At 45.9% G+C, this 25053-nt stretch overlaps 1 protein-coding gene across 1 annotated transcript in view; it reads right to left on the bottom strand.

Moving 5' to 3' along the window:
• Positions 1-328: 328 nt before the first annotated feature.
• Positions 329-25053, bottom strand: part of LOC115189696 (DNA annealing helicase and endonuclease ZRANB3-like) — a 38979-nt gene continuing 14254 nt past the window's right edge. Inside the window, exons 6-13 of the mRNA XM_029748237.1 lie at positions 24073-24142; positions 22426-22527; positions 20193-20335; positions 18144-18296; positions 7364-7534; positions 7006-7198; positions 4236-4367; positions 329-750 (exon numbers count right to left, since the gene is read on the bottom strand). Coding sequence (XP_029604097.1) covers positions 652-750; positions 4236-4367; positions 7006-7198; positions 7364-7534; positions 18144-18296; positions 20193-20335; positions 22426-22527; positions 24073-24142 — 1063 coding nt within the window. The 3' untranslated portion in view covers positions 329-651. The remainder of the gene's footprint in view (positions 751-4235; positions 4368-7005; positions 7199-7363; positions 7535-18143; positions 18297-20192; positions 20336-22425; positions 22528-24072; positions 24143-25053) is intronic.

Raw genomic sequence — 25053 nt, 5'->3', positions numbered from 1 at the left:
TATCAACTAGACTACATGTAGAGGACATGAAGGAAAACACTTGCTTGTGATATCCTGTCAAGATGTAAACTAGAGCATCACACATATCAGGGTTTTTCTACCAAGTTTGCACAACCTAAAATAGCAGCGAGCGCTCGGCAGGCAGGCAGGCAGGCAGGCAGGCAGGCAGGCAGGCTGGCAATTCAAACAGGCAGCAGCCTGCCCAGCTTGGTTCAGTTCAGCCTGTATCTGAGCTAGATAAGCCTGTTATAAATCAACCCAGGCTCACTGCTGACGGTTCGGGGACAACATGGGAAGGAGCGTAGCTGCACATTTGGAACATTTGCATTGATACAGGCAGCATTGTTTAGTTAAATCTATTCAGGTAACTCAACAAAAACAACCCTGAAAGAACAGTCTTCACACCAACAATCTCAATGATCCAACTTGAACATGATGAAGTTAAAGGAAGGAGGCTATGTGCCTCTACATTGCATTGGATTGCTGGTGAATCCATAACATGGACAGTAGTGGCAGCATTGAGAACCCACTGTGACATGTAGCCTTCTTCACAGAGATGACAACACACTCAAGAAGCATCCTTCCTATGTCACTCAGTACTCCTCCAACTTTCCCTCCTTCCTTGGATGAGGAAAACATTTCATTTAATTTTCATTTCTTTATGAAGAAGCGAGTGATGTCTGAAGCCACCTTGGAGGCTGCCAGTCCTTTCTTCATCTGGCTTCTGTCTTTGGCTTGCTGAGCTGTCCTCTGTAAAACAAACAACATACTGTCATCAATACTCTGTCCTCTGTAAAACAAACAACATACTGTCATCAATACTCTGTCCTCTGTAAAACAAACAACATACTGTCATCAATACTCTGTCCTCTGTAAAACAAACAACATACTGTCATCAATACTCTGTCCTCTGTAAAACAAACAACATACTGTCATCAATACTCTGTCCTCTGTAAAACAAACATACTGTCATCAATACTCTGTCCTCTGTAAAACAAACAACATACTGTCATCAATACTCTGTCCTCTGTAAAACAAACAACATACTGTCATCAATACTCTGTCCTCTGTAAAACAAACATACTGTCATCAATACATTACATTTTTACATTTTAGTCATTTAGCAGACGCTCTTATCCAGAGCGACTTACAGTAGTGAATGCATACATTTCATACAATTTCATACATTTTTTTTTTTTTTTTCCTGTGCTGGCCCCCCGTGGGAATCGAACCCACAACCCTGGTGTTGCAAACACCATGCTCTACCAACTGAGCTACAGGGAAGGCCAATACTCTGTCCTCTGTAAAACAAACAACATACTGCCATCAATACTCTGTCCTCTATAAAACAAACAGCATACTGTCATCAATACTGTATTATATTATAACATGGTGTATTATAACATGGTGTTATATTATAACATGGTGTTATATTATAACATGGTATTATATTATAACAAGGTATTATACTATAACATGGTATTATACTATAACATGGTATTATACTATATATAACATGGTATTATAACTAGAGGTCGACCGATTAATCGGAATGGCCGATTAATTAGGGCCGATTTCAAGTTATAACAATCGGAAATCGGTATTTTTGGACACCGATTTGGGCGATTATTTTTTATTTATTAAAAAAAAAAATGTTTAGACCTTTATTTAACTAGGCAAGTCAGTTATTAAGGACACATTCTTATTTTCAATGACGGCCTAGGAACGGTGGGTTAACTGCCTTGTTCAGGGGCAGAACGACAGATTTTACCTTGTCAGCTCGGGGATTCAATCTTGCAACCTTATGGTTAACTAGTCCAACGCTCTAACCACCTGCTTTACATTGCACTCCACGAAGAGCCTGCCTGTTACGCGAATGCAGTAAGAAGCCAAGGTAAGTTGCTAGCTAGCATTAAACTTATCTTAGAAAAAACAATCATAATCACTAGTTAATAACACATGGTTGATGATATTACTAGTTTATCTAGCCTGTCCTGCGTTGCATATAATCGCTTAGGTACACGTTGCTCCAACCATAATCAATGCCTTTCTTAAAATCAATACACAAGTATATATTTTTAAACCTGCATATTTAGTTAATATTACCTGCTAACATGAATTTCTTTTAACTAGGGAAAATGTGTCACTTCTCTTGCAAACTGAGTCAGGGTATATGCAGCAGTTTGGGCCGCCTGGCTCGTTGCGAACTGTGAAGACTTTCTTCCTAACAAAGAGAGCCGATGATTTAACAAACGCGCATTTGCGAAAAAAGCACAATCGTTGCAAGACTGTACCTAACCATAAACATCAATGCCTTTCTTATAATCAATACACAGAAGTATATATTTTTAAACCTGCATATTTAGCTAAATGAAATCCAGGTTAGCAGGCAATATTAACCAGGTGAAATTGTGTCATTTTGCGTTCATTGCACGCAGTCAGGGTATATGCAACAGTTTGGGCCGCCTGGCTCGTTGCGAACTAATTTGCCACAATTTTACGTAATTATGACATAACATTGAAGGTTGCGCAATGTAACAGGAATATTTAGACTTAGGGATGCCACCCGTTAGATAAAATACGGAACGGTTTTCACTGAAAGGAAAAAACTTTTTGTTTTCGAGATGAAAGTTTCCGGATTCGACCATATTAACGACCTAAGGCTCGTATTTCTGTGTGTTATTATGTTATAATTAAGTCTATGATTTGATAGAGCAGTCTGACTGAGCGGTGGTAGGCAGCAGCAGGCTCGTAAGCATTCATTCAAACAGCACTTATGTGCGTTTTGCCAGCAGCTCTTCGCTGTGCTTCAAGCATTGCGCTGTTTATGACTTCAAGCCTATCAACTTCCAAGATTAGGCTGGTGTAACCGATGTGAAATGGCTAGCTAGTTAGCGGGTGCGTGCTAATAGCGTTTCAAACGTCACTCGCTCTGAGACTTGGCGTAGTTGTTCCCCTTGCTCTGCATGGGAAACGCTGCTTCCAGGGTGGCTGTTGTTGATGTGTTCCTGGTTCGAGCCCAGGTAGGAGCGAGGAGAGGGACGGAAGCTATACTGTTACACTGGCAATACTAAAGTGCCTATAAGAACATCCAATAGTCAAAGGTATATGATATACAAATTGTATAGAGAGAAATAGTCCTATAATTCCTATAATAACTACAACCTAAAACTTCTTACCTGGGAATATTGAAGACTCATGTTAAAAGGAACCACCAGCTTTCATATGTTCTCATGTTCTGAGCAAGGCACTTAAACATTAGCTTTCTTACATGGCACATATTGCACTTTTACTTTCTTCTCTAACTCTTTGTTTTTGCATTATTTAAACCAAATTGAACATGTTTCATTATTTATTTGAGGCTAAATTGATTTTATTGATGTATTATATTAAGTTAAAATAAGTGTTCATTCAGTATTGTTGTAATTGTCATTATTACCCAAAAAAATATATAATATTGGCCGATTAATCGGTAACGCCCGTTTTTGGTTCTCCAATAATCGGTATCAAAAAAAAATCATAATCGGGCAACCTCTAATTATAACATGGTATTATACTATAACACGGTATTATACTATAACACGGTATTATACTATAACACGGTATTATACTATAACACGGTATTATATTATAACATGGTGGTGTATTATATTATAACATGGTGGTGTATTATATTATAACATGGTATTATACTATAACATGGTATTATACTATGGTACTATACTATAACATGGTATTATACTATAACATGGTATTATATTATAAGATGGTATTATAGTATATAACATGGTATATAGTATATATTATAACATGGTATTATTCTATACATGGTATTATACTATAACATGGTATTATACTATAACATGGTATTATACTATAACATGGTATTATACTATAACATGGTATTATACTATAACATGGTATTATACTATAACATGGTATTATACTATAAAATGTTATTATACTATAACATGGTATTATACTATAACATGGTATTATACTATAATATGGTATTATATTATAACATGGTATTATATCATGGTGGTGGTTTGAGAGTGCATATGGCTAGGGTGTAATGAAGCACCATGTGGGACTGAGTGTTTATGTGGACTCAGAGGAGCGGGGACCAGGACCCTTGTGGTTCTGTGGCAGACGGTGCGGGTTGTCCAGTGAACACTGTGTGTCTGTGTGTGATGGTGTGTGTGTGTGTGTGTCTGTGTGTACTGGACTCTTACGGTTCTGTGGCAGACGGTGCAGAGTGTCTGTAGGTTGTCCAGGGAACACTGTCCTCCCCCACTGTAGACGGGTCGGATGTGGTCCACCTGCCAGAACTGACCCTCCACGGGGGCTCGAATCATCTCATTCAGCTGGACACAACACAGACAATTTTAATAAATACATTTTTCAGTAAAGAGGTAGTATAATGATTATATCATTTACAGTTTTTTTAGCTCAAACGGGTAAACAAACAATTTGGTGTAAGAAATATTTGTAAAATCCCTTGTGAGTTTTGTCCATGTGTTTTTCATAATAGGATCTTGTCAGCCTTCCCATGTCAGCATCACATTTCCTCAGGCTGGCTGTTTGTCTGTGTCCGTCTGTCTCTCTTCAGACAGTGAGAATGACAAGGCTCTAATGTAAGAGAACGAGTTGGGGACTCTGGGAACCGGTAGGAAATCAAACGCCTGTAATTCTAGTTCTATGGCCTGGAGCTGGGGAACACTAGAACCAAAATGGAGGCATTTCAATTTGAAGCTAAGCCTTTTCTTTTCTCCATTTTATGTGGAAAGAGCCAGAGAAGGGGAACCCTGGGGACAATTCAGCCCAGAAATCAATCTCCATTCCTGGGTAGAAGTGGTAGTTAGAGTAGCGCTCTCCCAACATTAGCCACAAGAGAACCAGAGAGGAGAAGAAAAGCAAAGCTGTACTCAGGAGCAAGCTCCGTTCCACCATGACTACCGACCCCCCCCCCCCCCCTCGCTCCATACAGAACATTCACTCTGCATTCCCCCCCCTCCCCGCTCCATACAGAACATTAACTCTGCATTCCCCCCCTCCTCGCTCCATACAGAACATTCACTCTGCATTCCCCCCCCCCCCGCTCCATACAGAACATTCACTCTGCACCCCCCCCCGCTCCATACAGAACATTCACTCTGCATTCCCCCCCCCCCCCGCTCCATACAGAACATTCACTCTGCATTCCCCCCCCCTCCTCGCTCCATACAGAACATTCACTCTGCATCCCCCCCCCCCGCTCCATACAGAACATTCACTCTGCATTCCCCCCCCCCTCCTCGCTCCATACAGAACATTCACTCTGCATCCCCCCCCCTCCTCGCTCCATACAGAACATTCACTCTGCATCCCCCCCCCTCCTCGCTCCATACAGAACATTCACTCTGCATCCCCCCCCCCTCCTCGCTCCATACAGAACATTCACTCTGTATTCCCCCCCCCCCCCTCGCTCCATACAGAACATTCACTCTGCATCCCCCCCCTCCTCGCTCCATACAGAACATTCACTCTGTATTCCCTCACTGGTGTACGAATGCCTTAGAAACCCTCTACTAAAACCAGAGAAGGGGAACCCTGGGGACGATTCAGCCCAGAAACCAGCATGCACACACACCATCACACACAGACACAATGACCAGCGCACCAATACAATGTATTAATCAGCAGTTGTTCTCAGTGGTTTCTGTGCAGTACAGAGGTCCTGTTAGTGTCAGGCCAAATCCAGCCATTGATCTGTGAGCGAGACGGCACAAGGTCTTTACAGTAGAAATGGCAGAGCCAAATCAAACAGGCTCTTGGCTGAGGTGAGGTTGAGCTGTGGGAGAAATCCATGGAGGATCTGACAGTACTGGCCAATCTATTTACTGTGAGCCGAGAGAGAGGAAGTCACACATGCACACAGGCTGAGAGAGGAACTTGTGTGTCCACAGTACAGTACAGTACACCCCCTCCACCCACCCCCCCCCTCCACCCACACACACCCCCTCCACACACATACACCCCCTCCACACACATACACCCCCTCCACACACACACCCCCTCCACACACACACACCCCCTCCACCCACACACACACACCCCCTCCACACACACACACACCCCCTCCACACACACACACACACACACCCCCTCCACACACACACACACACACACCCCCTCCACACACACACACACACACACCCCCTCCACACACACACACACACACACCCCCTCCACACACACACACACACCCCCTCCACACACACACACACACCCCCTCCACACACACACACACACCCCTCCACACACACACACACACCCCCTCCACACACACACACACACACACACACCCCCTCCACCCACACCCCCTCCACATCTAATGGTTTATCTTCCCCCAGCACAAAGCAGCCGATTCCAAGGAAGATAAGTGTCAGTCAGTAGTAGAGAGGACTGAGTGTTATCCTCTTCTCTCTCCCCCTCCTCTCCCAGTGTATAATATAATGTCTCCCCAGATCCAGGGGATTAGTTGGAACAGGTGAAACCCGTCTGTTCTCGATGCTACACACTCTGCTTTATATCATAAGTGGCTTCAACTGTCTAAATGGGTCCTATCCATTTCAGCTGAGTGTTTTCTGTACAACTTCAGTAATGTGATATGCTAATTTGAGAAGAGAGAGATGATACTGCTCTTTGATAAATCCAGTTGAAAATCAACCCACATCAATAGTATGACTTTTACCCTCCTGTTCTCTCTGTCTGTAGATTTGTGGACCTTTAAAAATCTCCTGTCTGTAAAGGGCTTATGAAGTCATGTAGAAGACTGTATTCTGGCTAAGAGAGCTCAGGTAGTGTAGGTCAGACCCCATACAGAGTAATGGAATGGTCCTAGGTCCCCCCATACAGAGTAATGGAATGGTCCTAGGTCCCCCCATACAGAGTAATGGAATGGTCCTAGGTCCCTCTCTGTATCACAGACCTGGGGGGCTAAAGACATCCAAACCAACCAACCTGTTTGAGTGACAGCTGGGCCAGCCAGGTGTTCTCTAGCATCTCCTTCCTGTGTGTGGGCGGGGCGTCGCGGACCTTCAGGTACAGCTGGTGGGCTTGCAGGCCGCAGCTCTGACACACCCCCTGCTCCGTCTGCAGTACCCGGGCACGCATGTAGGCCTGGCTGGAGCGTAGCTGGAACTCCTCCTGACATCTATGATAGGATAGATGAAGTAGAATACAACAGAATAACGATGTTTCCTTTGTAGAGCTTTAATAAAGGAACACAGCAGGCCTACGAGGCAACACTAATAATAGCAGGATATACAACACCATTGATGGGTGAACTTGGCTTTACTTTGATGATGCAGCGACTTACGTCTGGCTACAGAAGCAGGTGTCCCAGGCTCCTCCGGTGGACCCACAGGCCTTGTGGCAGGACAGACACAAGGGTCGACCCTCACTGTCCAGCACCTGCAGGTACCCAGCTTCAGCCTCTGACGGGCCCTCAGGAGCACCAACAGGAGGCTCTGGGTGCACCTCAGATGGTCTGGGGGGAGAGATGGTAAGAGACAGCGATAGAGAGAGAGACAGAGACAAAGAGAGGGAGGGAGGCATGTCAGTCATCTGCCAAACAAGTTAATAAACAGTATTAATCCACTGGGCACAGACGTCAATTCAACTTCTATTCCACGTTGGTTCAATGTAATTTCATTGACATGATGATTCTGTCTGCCTTGCGGTCAGAGGCCGAGCAATTGCCATACCAGGCAGTGAAGCAACCAGTCAGGATACTCTCGATGTTGCAGCTGTAGAACCTTTTGAGGATCTGAGGACCCATGACAAATCTTTTTCGTTTCCTGAGGGGGATTAGACATTGTCGTGCTCTCTTCACAACTGTCTTGGTGTTTTTGGACCATTCTAGTTTGTTGGTGATGAGGACACCAAGGAACTTGAAGCGCTCAACCTGCTCCACTACAACCCCGTCGATGAGAATGGAGGCGTGCTCGGTCCTCCTTTTCCTGTAGTCCACAATCATCTCCTTAGTCTTAGTTACGTTGAGGGATAGGTTATTCTGGCACCACCCGGCCAGGTCTCTGACCTCCTCCCTATAGGCTGTCTGGTCGTTGTCGGTGATCAGGCCTCCCACTGTTGTGTCGACTGCAAACTTAACGATGGTTTTGGAGTCGTGCCTGGCCATGCAGTCGTGGTTAAACAAGGAGTACAGGAGGGGACTGAGCACGCACCCCTGAGGGGCCCCTGTGTTGAGGATCAGCGTGGCAGATGTGTTGCTACCTACCCTTACCACCTGGGGGCGACCTGCCAGGAAGTCCAGGATCCAGTTGCAGAGGGAGGTGTTTAGTCCCAGGATCCTTAGCTTAGTGATGAGCTTTGAGGGTACTATGTTGTTGAACGCTGAGCTGTAGTCAATGAATATAATTCTCACTAAGGTGTTATTTTTGTCCAGGTGGGAAAGGGCAGTGTGGAGTGCAATAGAGATTGCATCATCTGTGGATCTGTTTGGGCCGTATGCAAATTGGAGTGGGTCTAGCGTTTCTGGGATAATGGTGTTGATGTGAGCCATTACCAGCCTTTCAAAGCACTTCATGGCTATGGACGAGAGTGCTACGGGTCTGTAGTCATTTAGGCAGGTTGCCTTCGTGTTCTTGGGAACAGGGACTATGGTGGTCTGCTTGAAACATGTTGGTATTACAGACTCAATCAGGGACATGTTGAAAATGTCAGTGAAGACACCTGCCAGTTGGTCAGCACATGCCCGGAGCACACGTCCTGGTAATCCGTCTGGCCCCACAGCCTTGTGAATAATGACCTGTTTAAAGGTCTTACTCACGTCGGCTACGGAGAGCGTGATCACACAGTCATCCGGAACAGCTGATACTCTCATGCATGCCTCAGTGTTGCTTGCCTCGAAGCTAGCATAGAAGTGACTGTGACGCGGCTGTAGTCTGTAATAGTTTGCAAGCCCTGCCACATCCAACGAGCATCGGAGCAGACTTGCAGACTTGTTTACGTGCTGCTGTGCGTTTTGTTGCCGATCTTACTTTGCTACCTGACTACTTCACGGTTTTTACTTTTTCATTACCGTATATTTTTTGTTTTTCCCTCACTCAACTTTTTTCATTCAACTTTTTCACCCCGGAGGTTTTATCTGGACATGGTTTGTCAGGACTTCAAACAGCCGAAGCTAAGTAACATTAACATGATGCCTTCTAACTGCAGTCGCTGTACTCATAATATACAGGAGAACGATCGCCTTACGGCAAGGATAGCTGTGCTGCAAGCCCAGCTTCAGACGCAATCGTTAGGCAAGGGTAATTTCAGTGTAGGAAAGGATGAAACAGCGTCTGTGCCACCAGTAAGTACAGATAGTAACGTTAGTATAAACCCCCTCGCACGATCCCCGCAGCCGGACAACTTTCTCATGGCTTCTGGAGGGAAACACTGTAGGAATGCTCAACCGGTGTCGCTTATTCAGCCGACAGAAACTTTCAACCGGTTGTCCCCATTAAGCGAGTCAGAAACTTCTCTGGTCCTCCCGTTATGGGGTCTGAGACGCCGAAGCTTCCTACCATTAGCTCTGACAAATTGAAAACCCTAGTCATTGGCGACTCCATTACCCGTAGTATTAGACAAAAAACGAATCATCCAGCGATCATACACTGTTTACCAGGGGACAGGGCTACCGACGTTAAGGCTAATCTAAAGACGGTGCTGGCTAAAGCTAAAACTGGCAAGTGTAGAGAGTATAGAGATATTGTTGTCCACGTCGGCACCAACGATGTTAGGATGAAACAGTCAGAGGTCACCAAGCGCAACATAGCTTCAGCGTGTAAATCAGCTAGAAAGATGTGTCGGCATCGAGTAATTGTCTCTGGCCCCCTCCCAGTTAGGGGGAGTGATGAGCTCTACAGCAGAGTCTCACAACTCAATCGCTGGTTGAAAACTGTTTTCTGCCCCTCCCAAAAGATAGAATTTGTAGATAATTGGCCCTCTTTCTGGGACTCACCCACAAATAGGACCAAGCCTGGCCTGTTGAGGAGTGACGGACTCCATCCTAGCTGGAGGGGTGCTCTCATCTTATCTACGAACATAGACAGGGCTCTAACTCCTCCAGCTCCACAATGAAATAGGGTGCAGGCCAGGCAGCAGGCTGTTAGCCAGCCTGCCAGCTTAGTGGAGTCTGCCACTAGCACAGTCAGTGTAGTCAGCTCAGCTATCCCCATTGAGACCGTGTCTGTGCCTCGATCTAGGCTGGGCAAAATTAAAGATGGCGGTGTTCGCTTTAGCAATCTCACTAGTATAAAGACCTCCTCCATTCCTGCCATTATTGAAAGAGATTGTGATACCTCACATCTCAAAATAGGACTACTTAATGTTAGATCCCTCACTTCAAAGGCAGTTATAGTCAATGAACTAATCACTGATCATAATCTTGATGTGATTGGCCTGACTGAAACATGGCTTAAGCCTGATGAATTTACTGTGTTAAATGAGGCCTCACCCCCTGGTTACACTAGTGACCATTTCCCCCGCGCATCCCGCAAAGGCGGAGGTGTTGCTAACATTTACGATAGCAAATTTAAATTTACCCCCCAAAAAACAACGACGTTTTCGTCTTTTGAGCTTCTAGTCATGAAATCTATGCAGCCTACTCAATCACTTTTTATAGCTACTGTTTACAGGCCTCCTGGGCCATATGCAGCGTTCCTCACTGAGTTCCCTGAATTCCTATCGGACCTTGTAGTCATCGCAGATAATATTCTAATTTTTGGTGACTTTAATATTCACATGGAAAAGTCCACAGACCCACTCCAAAAGGCTTTTTCGGAGCCATCATCGACTCAGTGGGTTTTGTCCAACATGTCTCTGGACCTACTCACTGCCAGTCATACTCTGGACCTAGTTTTGTCCCATGGAATAAATGTTGTGGATCTTAATGTTTTTCCTCATAATCCTGGACTATCGGACCACCATTTTATTACGTTCGCAATCGCAACAAATAATCTGCTCAGACCCCAACCAAGAAGCATTAAAAGTCGTGCTATAAATTCTCAGACAACCCAAAGATTCCTTGATGCCCTTCCAGACTCCCTCTGCCTACCCAAGGACGTCAGAGGACAAAAATCAGTTAACCACCTAACCGAGGAACTCAATTTAACCTTGCGCAATACCCTAGATGCAGTTGCACCCCTAAAAACTAAAAACATTTGTCATAAGAAACTAGCTCCCTGGTATACAGAAAATACACGAGCTCTGAAGCAAGCTTCCAGAAAATTGGAACGGAAATGGCGCCACACCAAACTGGAAGTCTTCCGACTAGCTTGGAAAGACAGTACCGTGCAGTATCGACGAGCCCTCACTGCTGCTCGATCATCCTATTTTTCCAACTTAATTGAGGAAAATAAGAACAATCCGAAATTTATTTTTGATACTGTCGCAAAGTTAACTAAAAAGCAGCATTCCCCAGGAGAGGATGGCTCTCACTTCAGCAGTGATGAATTCATGAACTTCTTTGAGGAAAAGATCATGATCATTAGAAAGCAAATTACGGACTCCTCTTTAAATCTGCGTATTCCTCCAAAGCTCCGTTGTCCTGAGTCTGCACAACCCTGCCAGGACCTAGGATCAAGGGAGACACTAAAGTGTATCTCTTGACACAATGATGAAAATAATCATGGCCTCTAAACCTTCAAGCTGCATACTGGACCCTATTCCAACTAAACTACTGAAAGAGTTGCTTTCTGTGCTTGGCCCTCCTATGTTGAACATAATAAACGGCTCTCTATCCACCGGATGTGTACCAAACTCACTAAAAGTGGCAGTAATAAAGACTCTCTTGAAAAAGCCAAATCTTGACCCAGAAATTATAAAAAAACTAATCGGCCTATATCGAATCTTCCATTCCTCTGAAAAAAAAATTAAAAAGCTGTTGCGCAGCAACTCACTGCCTTCCTGAAGACAAACAATGTACACAAAACGCTTCAGTCTGGTTTTAGACCCCATCATAGCACTGAGACTGCACTTGTGAAGGTGGTAAATGACCTTTTAATGACGTCAGACCAAGGTTCTGCGTCTGTCCTCGTGCTCCTAGATCTTAGTGCTGCTTTTGATACCATCGATCACCACATTCTTTTGGAGAGATTGGAAACCCAAATTGGTCTACATGGACAAGTTCTGGCCTGGTTTAGGTCTTATCTGTCGGAAAGATATCAGTTTGTCTCTGTGAATGGTTTGTCCTCTGACAAATCAACTGTAAATTTCGGTGTTCCTCAAGGTTCCGTTTTAGGACCACTATTGTTTTCACTATATATTTTACCTCTTGGGGATGTCATTCGAAAACATAATGTTAAATTTCACTGCTATGCGGATGACACACAGTTGTACATTTCAATGAAACATGGTGAAGCCCCAAAATTGCCCTCGCTAGAAGCCTGTGTCTCAGACATAAGGAAGTGGATGGCTGCAAACTTTCTACTCTTAAACTCGGACAAAACAGAGATGCTTGTTCTAGGTCCCAAGAAACAAAGAGATCTTCTGTTGAATCTGACAATTAATCTGGATGGTTGTACAGTCGTCTCAAATAAAACCGTGAAGGACCTCGGCGTTACTCTGGACCCTGATCTCTCTTTTGAAGAACATATCAAGACTGTTTCAAGGACAGCTTTTTTCCATCTACGTAACATTGCAAAAATCAGAAACTTTCTGTCCAAAAATGACGCAGAAAAATTAATCCATGCCTTTGTTACTTCAAGGTTGGACTACTGCAATGCTCTACTTTCCGGCTACCCGGATAAAGCACTAAATAAACTTCAGTTAGTGCTAAATACGGCTGCTAGAATCCTGACTAGAACCAAAAAATTTGATCATATTACTCCAGTGCTAGCCTCCCTACACTGGCTTCCTGTTAAGGCAAGGGCTGATTTCAAGGTTTTACTGCTAACCTACAAAACATTACATGGGCTTGCTCCTACCTATCTTTCCGATTTGGTCCTGCCGTACATACCTACACGTACGCTACGGTCACAAGACGCGGGCCTCCTAATTGTTCCTAGAATTTCTAAGCAAACAGCTGGAGGCAGGGCTTTCTCCTATAGAGCTCCATTTTTATGGAATAGTCTGCCTACCCATGTGAGAGACGCAGACTCAGTCTCAACCTTTAAGTCTTTACTGAAGACATATCTCTTCAGTAGGTCCTATGATTAAGTGTAGTCTGGCCCAGGGGTGTGAAGGTGAACGGAAAGGCTGGAGTAACGAACCGCCCTTGCTGTCTCTGCCTGGCCGGTTTCCCCTCTTTCCACTGGGATTCTCTGCCTCTAACCCTATTACGGGGGCTGAGTCACTGGCTTACTGGTGTTCTTCCATGCCGTCCCTGGGAGGGGTGCGTCACTTGAGTGGGTTGAGTCACTGACGTGGTCTTCCTGTCTGGGTTGGTGCCCCCCCTTGGGCTGTGCCGTGGCGGAGATCTTTGTGGGCTATACTCAGCCTTGTCCAGGGATGGTATGTTGGTGGTGGAGATATCCCTCCGGTGGTGTGGAGGCTGTGCTTTGGCAAAGTGGGTGGGGTTATATCCTACCTGTTTGGCCCCGTCCGGGGGTTTCATCGGATGGGGCCACAGTGTCTCCTGACCCCTCCTGTCTCAGCCCCAGTATTTATGCTGCAGTAGTTTATGTGTCGGGGGCTAGGGTCAGTCTGTCACATCTGGAGTATTTCTCTTGTCTTTTCCGGTGTCCTGTGTGAATTTAAATATGCTCTCTCTAATTCTCTCTTTTTCTTTTTTTCTTTCTCTCTCTCGTAGGACCTGAGCCCTAGGACCATGCCTCAGGACTACCTGGCTTGATGACTCCTTGCTGTCCCCAGTTCACCTGGCCGTGCTGCTGCTCCAGTTCCAACTGTTCTGCCTGCAGCTATGGAACCCTGACCTGTTCACCGGACGTGCTACCTGTCCCAGACCTGTTGTCCCAGACCTGCTGGAACCCTGACCTATTCACCGGACGTGCTACCTGTCCCAGACCTGCTGTTTTCAACTCTCTAGAGACAGCAGGAGCGGTAGAGATACTCTCAAAGATCGGCTATGAAAAAGCCAACTGACACTTACTCTTGTGTTACTGACTTGTTGCACCCTCGACAACTACTAGGATTATTATTATTTGACAATGCTGGTCATTTATGAACATTTGAACATCTAGGCCATGTGCTGTTATAATCTCCATCCGGCACAGCCAGAAGAGGACTGGCCACCCCTCATAGCCTGGTTCCTCTCTAGGTTCCTTCCTAGGTTTTGGCCTTTCTAGGGAGTTTTTCCTAGCCACCGTGCTTCTACACCTGCATTGCTTGCTGTTTGGGGTTTTAGGCTGAGTTTCTGTACAGCACTTTGTGATATCAGCTGATGTAAGAAGGGCTATATAAATACATTTGATTTGATTTTGATTTGTAGTACGATTCAATCTTAGCCCTGTATTGACGCTTTGCCTGTTTGATGGTTCATCGGAGGGCATAGCAGGATTTCTTATAAGCTTCCGGGTTAGAGTCCCGCACCTTGAAAGCGGCAGCTCTACCCTTTAGCTCAGTGCGAATGTTGCCTGTAATCCATGGCTTCTGGTTGGGCTATGTACGTACAGTCACTGTGGGGACGACGTCCTCGATGCACTTATTGATAAAGCCAGTGACTGATGTGGTGTACTCCTCAATGCCATCGGAAGAATCCTGGAACATATTCCAGTCTGTGCTAGCAAAACAGTCCTGTAGTTTAGCATCTGCTTCACCTGACCACTTTGTTATAGACCGAGTCACTGGTGCTTCCTGCTTTAATTTTTGCTTGTAAGCAGGAACTAGGAGGATAGAATTGTGGTCGGATTTACCAAATGGAGAGTGAGGGAGATCTTTGTACGCGTCTCTGTGTGTGGAGTACAGGTGATCTAGAATTTCTTTCCCTCTGGTTGCACATTTAATATGCTGGTAGAAATTAGGTAGAACTGATTTAAGTTTCCCTGCATTAAAGTCTCCGGCCACTAGGAGCGCCGACTCTGGGTGAGCGGTTTCCTGTTTGCTTATTTCCTTATACAGCTGACTAAGTGCGTTCTTAGTGCCAGCATCTGTCTGTGGTGGTAAATAAACAGCCACGAAAAGTATAGCTGAAAACTCTCTAGGCAAATAGTGTGATCTGCATTTTATCACAAGATTCTCTACTTCAGGTGAGCAAAATCTAGAGACTTCCTTAGATTTCATGCACCAGCTGTTGTTTACAAATATGCACAGACCATCCCACCCTGGTCTTACCGGAGTGTGCTGTTCTATCTTGCCGGTGCAGCGTATATCCCGCTAGCTGAATATCCATGTTGTCATTCAGCCACGATTCCGTGAAACATAAGATATTACAGAGTTTGATGTCCCGTTGGTAGGATATTCGTGATCGTACCTCGTCTAATTTATTGTCCAATGATTGCACATCGGCGAGTAATATTGACGGTAACGGCAGCTTTCCCAGTCGCCTTCTGCGGATCCTTACGAGGCATCCCGGTCTGTGTCCTCTGTAGCTGCGTCTCTTCCTCTTGCAAATAACGGGGATGTTGGCCCTGTTGGGTATTTGGAGAATGTCCTGCTTGTTGAAGAAAAAATCTAATCCGAGGTGAGTGATCGCTGTCCTGATATCCAGAAGCTCTTTTTTTCCGTAAGATACGGTGGCAGAAACATTATGTACAAAATAAGTTACAAATAACGCAAAAACCCACATAGTAGCACAACTGGTTGGGCGCCTGTAAAACTGCTGCCAATTCTTCCAGCGCCATTTTATGCTACAGCTACTCTCTGTTTATCATATATGCATAGTCACTTTAACCATATTTACATGTACATACTACCTCAATCAGCCCAACTAACCGGTGCCTGTATATAGCCTCGCTACTGTTATTTTTCACTGTTGTTTTTATTTCTTTACTTACCTATTGTTCACCTAATACCTTTTTTGCACTGTTGGTTAGAGCCCGTAAGTAAGCATTTCACTGTAAGGTCTACACCTGTTGTATTCAGCATTTCTCTGTAAGGTCTACTACACCTGTTGTATTCAGCATTTCTCTGTAAGGTCTACTACACCTGTTGTATTCAGCATTTCTCTGTAAGGTCTACTACACCTGTTGTATTCAGCATTTCACTGTAAGGTCTACACCTGTTGTATTCAGCATTTCTCTGTAAGGTCTACTACACCTGTTGTATTCAGCATTTCTCTGTAAGGTCTACTACACCTGTTGTATTCAGCATTTCACTGTAAGGTCTACTACACCTGTTGTATTCAGCATTTCTCTGTAAGGTCTACTACACCTGTTGTATTCAGCATTTCTCTGTAAGGTCTACTACACCTGTTGTATTCAGCATTTCTCTGTAAGGTCTACTACACCTGTTGTATTCAGCATTTCTCTGTAAGGTCTACTACACCTGTTGTATTCAGCATTTCTCTGTAAGGTCTACTACACCTGTTGTGTTCAGCATTTCACTGTAAGGTCTACTACACCTGTTGTATTCAGCGTTTCTCTGTAAGGTCTACTACACCTGTTGTATTCAGCATTTCACTGTAAGGTCTACTACACCTGTTGTATTCAGCATTTCTCTGTAAGGTCTACACCTGTTGTATTCAGCATTTCACTGTAAGGTCTACACCTGTTGTATTCAGCGTTTCACTGTAAGGTCTACTACACCTGTTGTATTCAGCATTTCACTGTAAGGTCTACTACACCTGTTGTATTCAGCGTTTCACTGTAAGGTCTACTACACCTGTTGTATTCAGCATTTCACTGTAAGGTCTACACCTGTTGTATTCAGCATTTCTCTGTAAGGTCTACTACACCTGTTGTATTCAGCATTTCACTGTAAGGTCTACTACACCTGTTGTATTCGGCATTTCACTGTAAGGTCTACTACACCTGTTGTATTCAGCATTTCTCTGTAAGGTCTACTACACCTGTTGTATTCAGCATTTCTCTGTAAGGTCTACACCTGTTGTATTCGGCATTTCTCTGTAAGGTCTACTACACCTGTTGTATTCAGCATTTCTCTGTAAGGTCTACTACACCTGTTGTATTCAGCATTTCACTGTAAGGTCTACACCTGTTGTATTCGGCATTTCTCTGTAAGGTCTACTACACCTGTTGTATTCAGCATTTCTCTGTAAGGTCTACTACACCTGTTGTATTCAGCATTTCTCTGTAAGGTCTACTACACCTGTTGTATTCAGCATTTCTCTGTAAGGTCTACTACACCTGTTGTATTCAGCATTTCTCTGTAAGGTCTACTACACCTGTTGTATTCAGCATTTCTCTGTAAGGTCTACTACACCTGTTGTATTCAGCATTTCACTGTAAGGTCTACACCTGTTGTATTCAGCATTTCACTGTAAGGTCTACTACACCTGTTGTATTCGGAGCACGTGACAAATAAACTTTGATTTGAAACAACGTTGATTCAACCAGTGTGTGGAAGCTACTCTATTACTATACAGTTACATTCATTCAATAGGAACTTTAAGCATGCTCTGGGGAGCTGGGACATATGGTTGTCTGTGTGAGTCTTCCTCCTGGCTGGAGAAGCAGAGGGAGAGGAAGGTGAGCCTGGACCACTGCCAGTGTGGATGTGTTCTTACAGCGTTTCACCAGGGTACTGCCTGTCCACACGTTAGGGAACAGATGGGACACGGCTCTCTGGGCCGTCCCCGATGATCCTCAACCAATCAGCAAGACTCGCTGGGTGAGAGAGAAAGAGCCAGTCCCTGTGGTGGTTGCCATAGCGATGTGCTCCATCTATCCAACAAGCCTTCAGTCAATTGCCTCTAAAACAGTGGATTATAGCCTGGTCCCTCTGTGGTAAACACTCACTGGTCCCACAGTCTCTTGTACAGGCCAGGCCATACAGTCTAAGAAGACATAGACAAGAGATCATTGAGCCTCACTGGCGAAACCCACGAAAAGACAGACTTACTTCAACCTTCTAAATGTCAACTGAGGACATATTTAGTTCCTTGGGTATTGAACAACAATTGTACAGACAGGACATAACGTGGTCTTTCAATGTAATATCATTTGAATGTGGAGGAGAAAGTTTGACACTCTGAACTAGTGTTGCTATGACTCTCTAGGAGACTGAACACCTACTTCTCTGGGACGGAGGCAGAGGTGTTGGGTCGTGACATAGAGGTGGTTCTCCTCTTGGTGAAGAACATCTCCTTGTGGACCATGCGGACAGTTCCTCCATCACACTGGGCCTTACTGAGAGAGGCCTGGGACACATCTTCTTTGGTTAGATACCTGGATGGAGGGAGGAAGAGTATGGTTAGGTACCGGAATGGAGGGATGGGGGAGGAGAGTGGGACTTTGGTTAGGATGGAGGGAGGGAGGAGGAAGTTACCTGGGGGGAGGAAGGACGAGAAGGAGGAGAGGAAGAGTAAGGTCAGATAGCTGGATGACGAGAGGAAGGAGACACATCAAAGAGGAGGAATCTTGAAGAAAGGAGGAGGAGGAAGAAGAGAGGAAGGGGCAGATTTGCATGAAAGAGAGAAGGGGTGAGGGGACTGTTGGGCTTCAAACAGCCCAGTGTAGAGAGGCTGGATGAAAGGACATGAAAGCCAGGTCCATCTGACAGTAGTACTGAGAGGTGTTGGGCGGAGGGGTGTGTGTGTGTGTGTGTGTGTGTGTCTAAAAGGCTAAACTGATCCTATATCAGCAGCACTCCTACTCTGAGTCTCTTTGTGAAGACGGCCCTGATCCTTCAGGACAACGCAGCACAGCACTACAGCAGAGTCTAACTAACCTCAGGATAATCACCTTCCCATCCATCTCCTTACTACACAATAATCACCTTCCCATCCATCTCCTTAATACACAATAATCCCCTTCCCATCCAACTCCTTACTACAAGATAATCACCTTCCCATCCATCTCCTTACTACACAATAATCACCTTCCCATCCATCTCCTTACTACATGATAATCACCTTCCCATCCAACTCCTTACTACATGATAATCACCTTCCCATCCATCTCCTTAGTACAAGATAATCACCTTCCCATCCAACTCCTTACTACAAGATAATCACCTTCCCATCCAACTCCTTACTACATGATAATCACCTTCCCATCCATCTCCTTAGTACAAGATAATCACCTTCCGATCCATCTCCTTACTACAAGATAATCACCTTCCCATCCAACTCCTTACTACACAATAATCACCTTCCCATCCATCTCCTTACTACACAATAATCACCTTCCCATCCATCTCCTTACTACACAATAATCACCTTCCCATCCAACTCCTTACTACATGATAATCACCTTCCCATCCAACTCCTTACTACATGATAATCACCTTCCCATCCATCTCCTTAGTACAAGATAATCACCTTCCCATCCAACTCCTTACTACACAATAATCACCTTCCCATCCATCTCCTTACTACACAATAATCACCTTCCCATCCATCTCCTTACTACACAATAATCACCTTCCCATCCAACTCCTTACTACATGATAATCACCTTCCCATCCATCTCCTTAGTACAAGATAATCACCTTCCCATCCAACTCCTTACTACAAGATAATCACCTTCCCATCCAACTCCTTACTACATGATAATCACCTTCCCATCCATCTCCTTAGTACAAGATAATCACCTTCCGATCCATCTCCTTACTACAAGATAATCACCTTCCCATCCAACTCCTTACTACACAATAATCACCTTCCCATCCATCTCCTTACTACAAGATAATCACCTTCCCATCCATCTCCTTACTACAAGATAATCACCTTCCCATCCATCTCCTTACTACAAGATAATCACCTTCCTATCCATCTCCTTACTCCTGTATTGTATTATCTCAGTTACAGTGTGAATCTCTACCTCTGTAGGAACCAGGGTTCCCAGTTGGACTTTGTTTCTACCATACTTTCTCAGCATGAAGTCTTTAACCACCATATCATCTCTGGAAATCAGCTTGATGTGCAGTCAATGGGACAAACCTTGATTAGAGAATAAACCCCACATTCTGGCAAATGCTTTCCTCCTACGTCCACTGTGATTGGCTCTTGAGACACCCACCCCCACATGAACCAGGATGAATCTGTGATTATCTGATGCCGTCTGGACACCAACACAGTAGGATGGAGACATAGGACAGGTTCAATCCCTCCCCCCACCTACCTCTTGGTGCTGCTGTGTTTGCGCTGGGTGCTGGTCAGTTGGTCCAGGACCAGGACTGGGCTGCAGAACAGGAGACCACTGCGGCGGATCAGTCTCTGCTTCATGGCTGTCAGAGTGCTCCACTGCTGGACAAACCTCAATATCTGACCCACACAGAGAGAGTCACAACACCACTTTAAACCTCAGTACCTGACCCACACAGAGTCACATCAACACCACTTTAAACCTCAGTACTTAACCCACACAGAGTCACATCAACACCACTTTAAACCTCAGTACCTGACCCACACAGAGTCACATCAACACCACTTTAAACCTCAGTACTTAACCCACACAGAGTCACATCAACACCACTTTAAACCTCAGTACCTGACCCACACAGAGTCACATCAACACCACTTTAAACCTCAGTACCTGACCCACACAGAGTCACATCAACACCACTTTAAACCTCAGTACCTGACCCACAGAGTCACATCAACACCACTTTAAACCTCAGTACCTGACCCGCACAGAGTCACATCAACACCACTTTAAACCTCAGTACCTAACCCACACAGAGTCACATCAACACCACTTTAAACCTCAGTACCTGACCCACACAGAGTCACATCAACACCACTTTAAACCTCAGTACCTGACCCACAGAGTCACATCAACACCACTTTAAACCTCAGTACCTGACCCACACAGAGTCACATCAACACCACTTTAAACCTCAGTACCTAACCCACACAGAGTCACATCAACACCACTTTAAACCTCAGTACCTGACCCACACAGAGTCACATCAACACCACTTTAAACCTCAGTACCTGACCCACACAGAGAGTCACATCAACACCACTTTAAACCTCAGTACCTGACCCACACAGAGAGTCACATCAACACCACTTTAAACCTCAGTACCTGACCCACACAGAGTCACATCAACACCACTTTAAACCTCAGTACCTGACCCACACAGAGTCACATCAACACCACTTTAAACCTCAGTACCTGACCCACACAGAGTCACATCAACACCACTTTAAACCTCAGTACCTAACCCACACAGAGAGTCACATCAACACCACTTTAAACCTCAGTACCTGACCCACACAGAGTCACATCAACACCACTTTAAACCTCAGTACCTGACCCACACAGAGAGTCACATCAACACCACTTTAAACCTCAGTACCTGACCCACACAGAGAGTCACATCAACACCACTTTAAACCTCAGTACCTAACCCACAGAGTCACATCAACACCACTTTAAACCTCAGTACCTGACCCACACAGAGAGTCACTGTAAAGCATTCAAACAAAGACACAATCTGTAATTCATTTTACAGCCAAACGGCAGCCACATTAAATAAAATAACCATTGAACAGCACCTTTAAATGTCTACCTCTAGGTGACAGCTTCCCTCCTGTGACTAGACTACAGTGTGGTCTACCTCTAGGTGACAGCTTCCCTCCTGTGACTAGACTACAGCGTGGTCTACCTCTAGGTGACAGCTTCCCTCCTGTGACTAGACTACAGTGTGGTCTACCTCTAGGTGACAGCTTCCCTCCTGTGACTAGACTACAGTGTGGTCTACCTCTAGGTGACAGCTTCCCTCCTGTGACTAGACTACAGTGTGGTCTACCTCTAGGTGACAGCTTCCCTCCTGTGACTAGACTACAGTGATGTCTACCTCTAGGTGACAGCTTCCCTCCTGTGACTAGACTACAGTGTGGTCTACCTCTAGGTGACAGCTTCCCTCCTGTGACTAGACTACAGTGTGGTCTACCTCTAGGTGACAGCTTCCCTCCTGTGACTAGACTACAGTGATGTCTACCTCTAGGTGACAGCTTCCCTCCTGTGACTAGACTACAGTGTGGTCTACCTCTAGGTGACAGCTTCCCTCCTGTGACTAGACTACAGTGTGGTCTACCTCTAGGTGACAGCTTCCCTCCTGTGACTAGACTACAGTGATGTCTACCTCTAGGTGACAGCTTCCCTCCTGTGACTAGACTACAGTGTGGTCTACCTCTAGGTGACAGCTTCCCTCCTGTGACTAGACTACAGTGTGGTCTACCTCTAGGTGACAGCTTCCCTCCTGTGACTAGACTACAGTGATGTCTACCTCTAGGTGACAGCTTCCCTCCTGTGACTAGACTACAGTGTGGTCTACCTCTAGGTGACAGCTTCCCTCCTGTGACTAGACTACAGTGTGGTCTACTTGCAGGTCAAACAAACCGACCTGTGCCCTGTTCTCTCTGCGTCTGAAGGCTTCAGGCAGGTCCTCCCAGTTGTCCAGTTGAATGTCCAGAGGAAGGAAGTTCCAGTGCAGTGGACTGTCCTCCTGATGAAGGGAGAGACACAGAGATTAGATAAGACAGCTGAAAACACATTCACACACTTCAACTGGGCATTGCAACCAATTGAAAAAAGCCATTTGTCAGCCAATTCCTCATACGTAATACTTTACATTTCACCCAGACTGACAAATCTGAACACATTTTTATTTAGCAGTTGATTAAATCCATTTGTGAATAATGTGAGTGGCCTAGGATTAAGCAAATCAGACATGATTTAAACGGGTAAAACACATCTGATGTATGCCTTAAAAGGGTATTGTTATGTTGAAGAAGGTAGATAGATGCTTATCCTTTGATGGTACATAAGAGGTCTGTCACAGAAAATATTACATTTCCATTTCAATTGGTCACTCATATCAAAGACATATTGGACTACAGGTATTAAAGAGGGGAAGGAGGAGGAGGAAGAGGAGAAGGAGGAGGAGGAAGAGGAGAGAGGGGAAGGAGGAGGAAGAGGAGAGAGGGGAAGGAGGAGGAGGAAGAGGAGAAGGAAGAGGTGGAGGAGGAAGGAGGAGGAGGAAGAGGAGAGAGGGGAAGGAGGAGGAAGAAGAGGAGAAGGATGAAGAAGAGAAGAGAGGGGAAGGAGGAGGAGGGAGGAGGAAGAGGAGAGAGGGGAAGAGAAGGAGGAGGAGAGAGGAGAAGGAGGAGAGAGAGGAGAAGGAGGAGAGAGAGGAGAAGGAGGAGGAAGAGGAGAAGTAGGAGGAGGAGAGAGGAGAAGGAGGAGAGAGAGGAGAAGGAGGAGAAGAAGGAAGGAGGGAAGAGGAGAAGTAAGAGGAGGAGGAGAGGGGAAGGAGGAGGGAGGAGGAGGAAGCAGAAAGAAGGGAATGAGGAGGAGAGGGGGAAGGAGGAGGATGGAGCAGAAATAAGGGAATGAGGAGTAGGAGAGAGGGGAAGGAGAGAGAGGAAGGGGAAGGTGGAGGCAAGAGGGAACGAGGAGCGAGGGGGACGAGGAGGCGAGAGGGGAGCGGAGCGAGGGGGACGAGGTGGCGAGAGGGACGAGAGGCGAGAGGGAACGAGGAGGCGAGGGGGACGAGTGGCGAGAGGGAACGAGAGGCAGAGGAACGAGGAGGCGAGGGGGGACGAGGAGGCGAGGGGGAAGAGGAGGCGAGGGGGGAAGGGGAGGCGAGGGGGGAGAGGAGGCGAGGGGGGAAGAGGAGGCGAGGGGGGAAGAGGAGGCGAGGGGGGAAGAGGAGGCGAGGGGGGAAGAGGAGGCGGGGGGGACGAGGTGGCGAGAGGGAACGAGGAGGCGAGGGGGAACGAGGAGGCGAGGGGGGACGAGGAGCGAGAGGAAGAGGAGCGAGGGGGGAAGAGGAGGCGAGGGGGAGAGGAGCGAGGGGGGAAGAGGAGGCGAGGGGGGAAGAGGGCGAGGGGGGAAGAGGAGGCGAGGGGGGACGGGGTGGCGAGGGGGGACGGGGTGGCGAGGGGGGACGGGGTGGCGAGGGGGGACGGGGTGGCGAGGGGGGACGAGGAGGCGAGAGAGGAAGAAGAAGGAGGAGTGTTGAGTACAGAGTAGAAGCCTCGTCATGTACCTGGGAGTAAAGGTAGATACGCTCAGTGTTCTTGCTGGCGCAGAACTTCATGTTGGGTAACAGGGGGAGACTGGCCGTATGTCAACACCATCAGCAGGACTAGATACCTGTCTCTGTCTGGCTGCAGGGGGGGAGAGGAGAAAGGTCATTACGGTCTAGGGGTGAGGCTCCCTAATGATGACAATTGCTGCAAGAAAAGGTCAATTGGTGGAAATTAGACTCCATAATACATCTATGAGGGACCGCCACAGTACACAGCAGCTTTAGTTAGAATAGACAGGATATCTATCTAGGTGGGCGACAGCAGCTTTAGTTAGAATAGACAGGATATCTATCTAGGTGGGCGACAGCAGCTTTAGTTAGAATAGACAGGATATCTATCTAGGTGGGCGACAGCAGCTTTAGTTAGAATAGACAGGATATCTATCTAGGTGGGCGACAGCAGCTTTAGTTAGAATAGACAGGATATCTATCTAGGTGGGCGACAGCAGCTTTAGTTAGAATAGACAGGATATCTATCTAGGTGGGCGACAGCAGCTTTAGTTAGAATAGACAGGATATCTATCTAGGTGGGCGACAGCAGCTTTAGTTAGAATAGACAGGATATCTATCTAGGTGGGCGACAGCAGCTTTAGTTAGAATAGACAGGATATCTATCTAGGTGGGCGACAGCAGCTTTAGTTAGAATAGACAGGATATCCATCTAGGTGGGCGACAGCAGCTTTAGTTAGAATAGACAGGATATCTATCTAGGTGGGCGACAGCAGCTTTAGTTAGAATAGACAGGATATCTATCTAGGTGGGCGACAGCAGCTTTAGTTAGAATAGACAGGATATCTAACTAGGTGGCGACAGCAGCTTTAGTTAGAATAGACAGGATATCTATCTAGGTGGGCGACAGCAGCTTTAGTTAGAATAGACAGGATATCTAACTAGGTGGCGACAGCAGCTTTAGTTAGAATAGACAGGATATCTATCTAG

This window comes from Salmo trutta, unplaced genomic scaffold (genome assembly GCF_901001165.1).
Source record: "Salmo trutta unplaced genomic scaffold, fSalTru1.1, whole genome shotgun sequence".
In the NCBI taxonomy this organism is placed as follows: Eukaryota; Metazoa; Chordata; class Actinopteri; order Salmoniformes; family Salmonidae; genus Salmo; species Salmo trutta.
The sequence above is the reverse complement of the archived record's forward strand: the minus strand, read 5'-3'. Positions and strand labels throughout refer to the sequence as shown.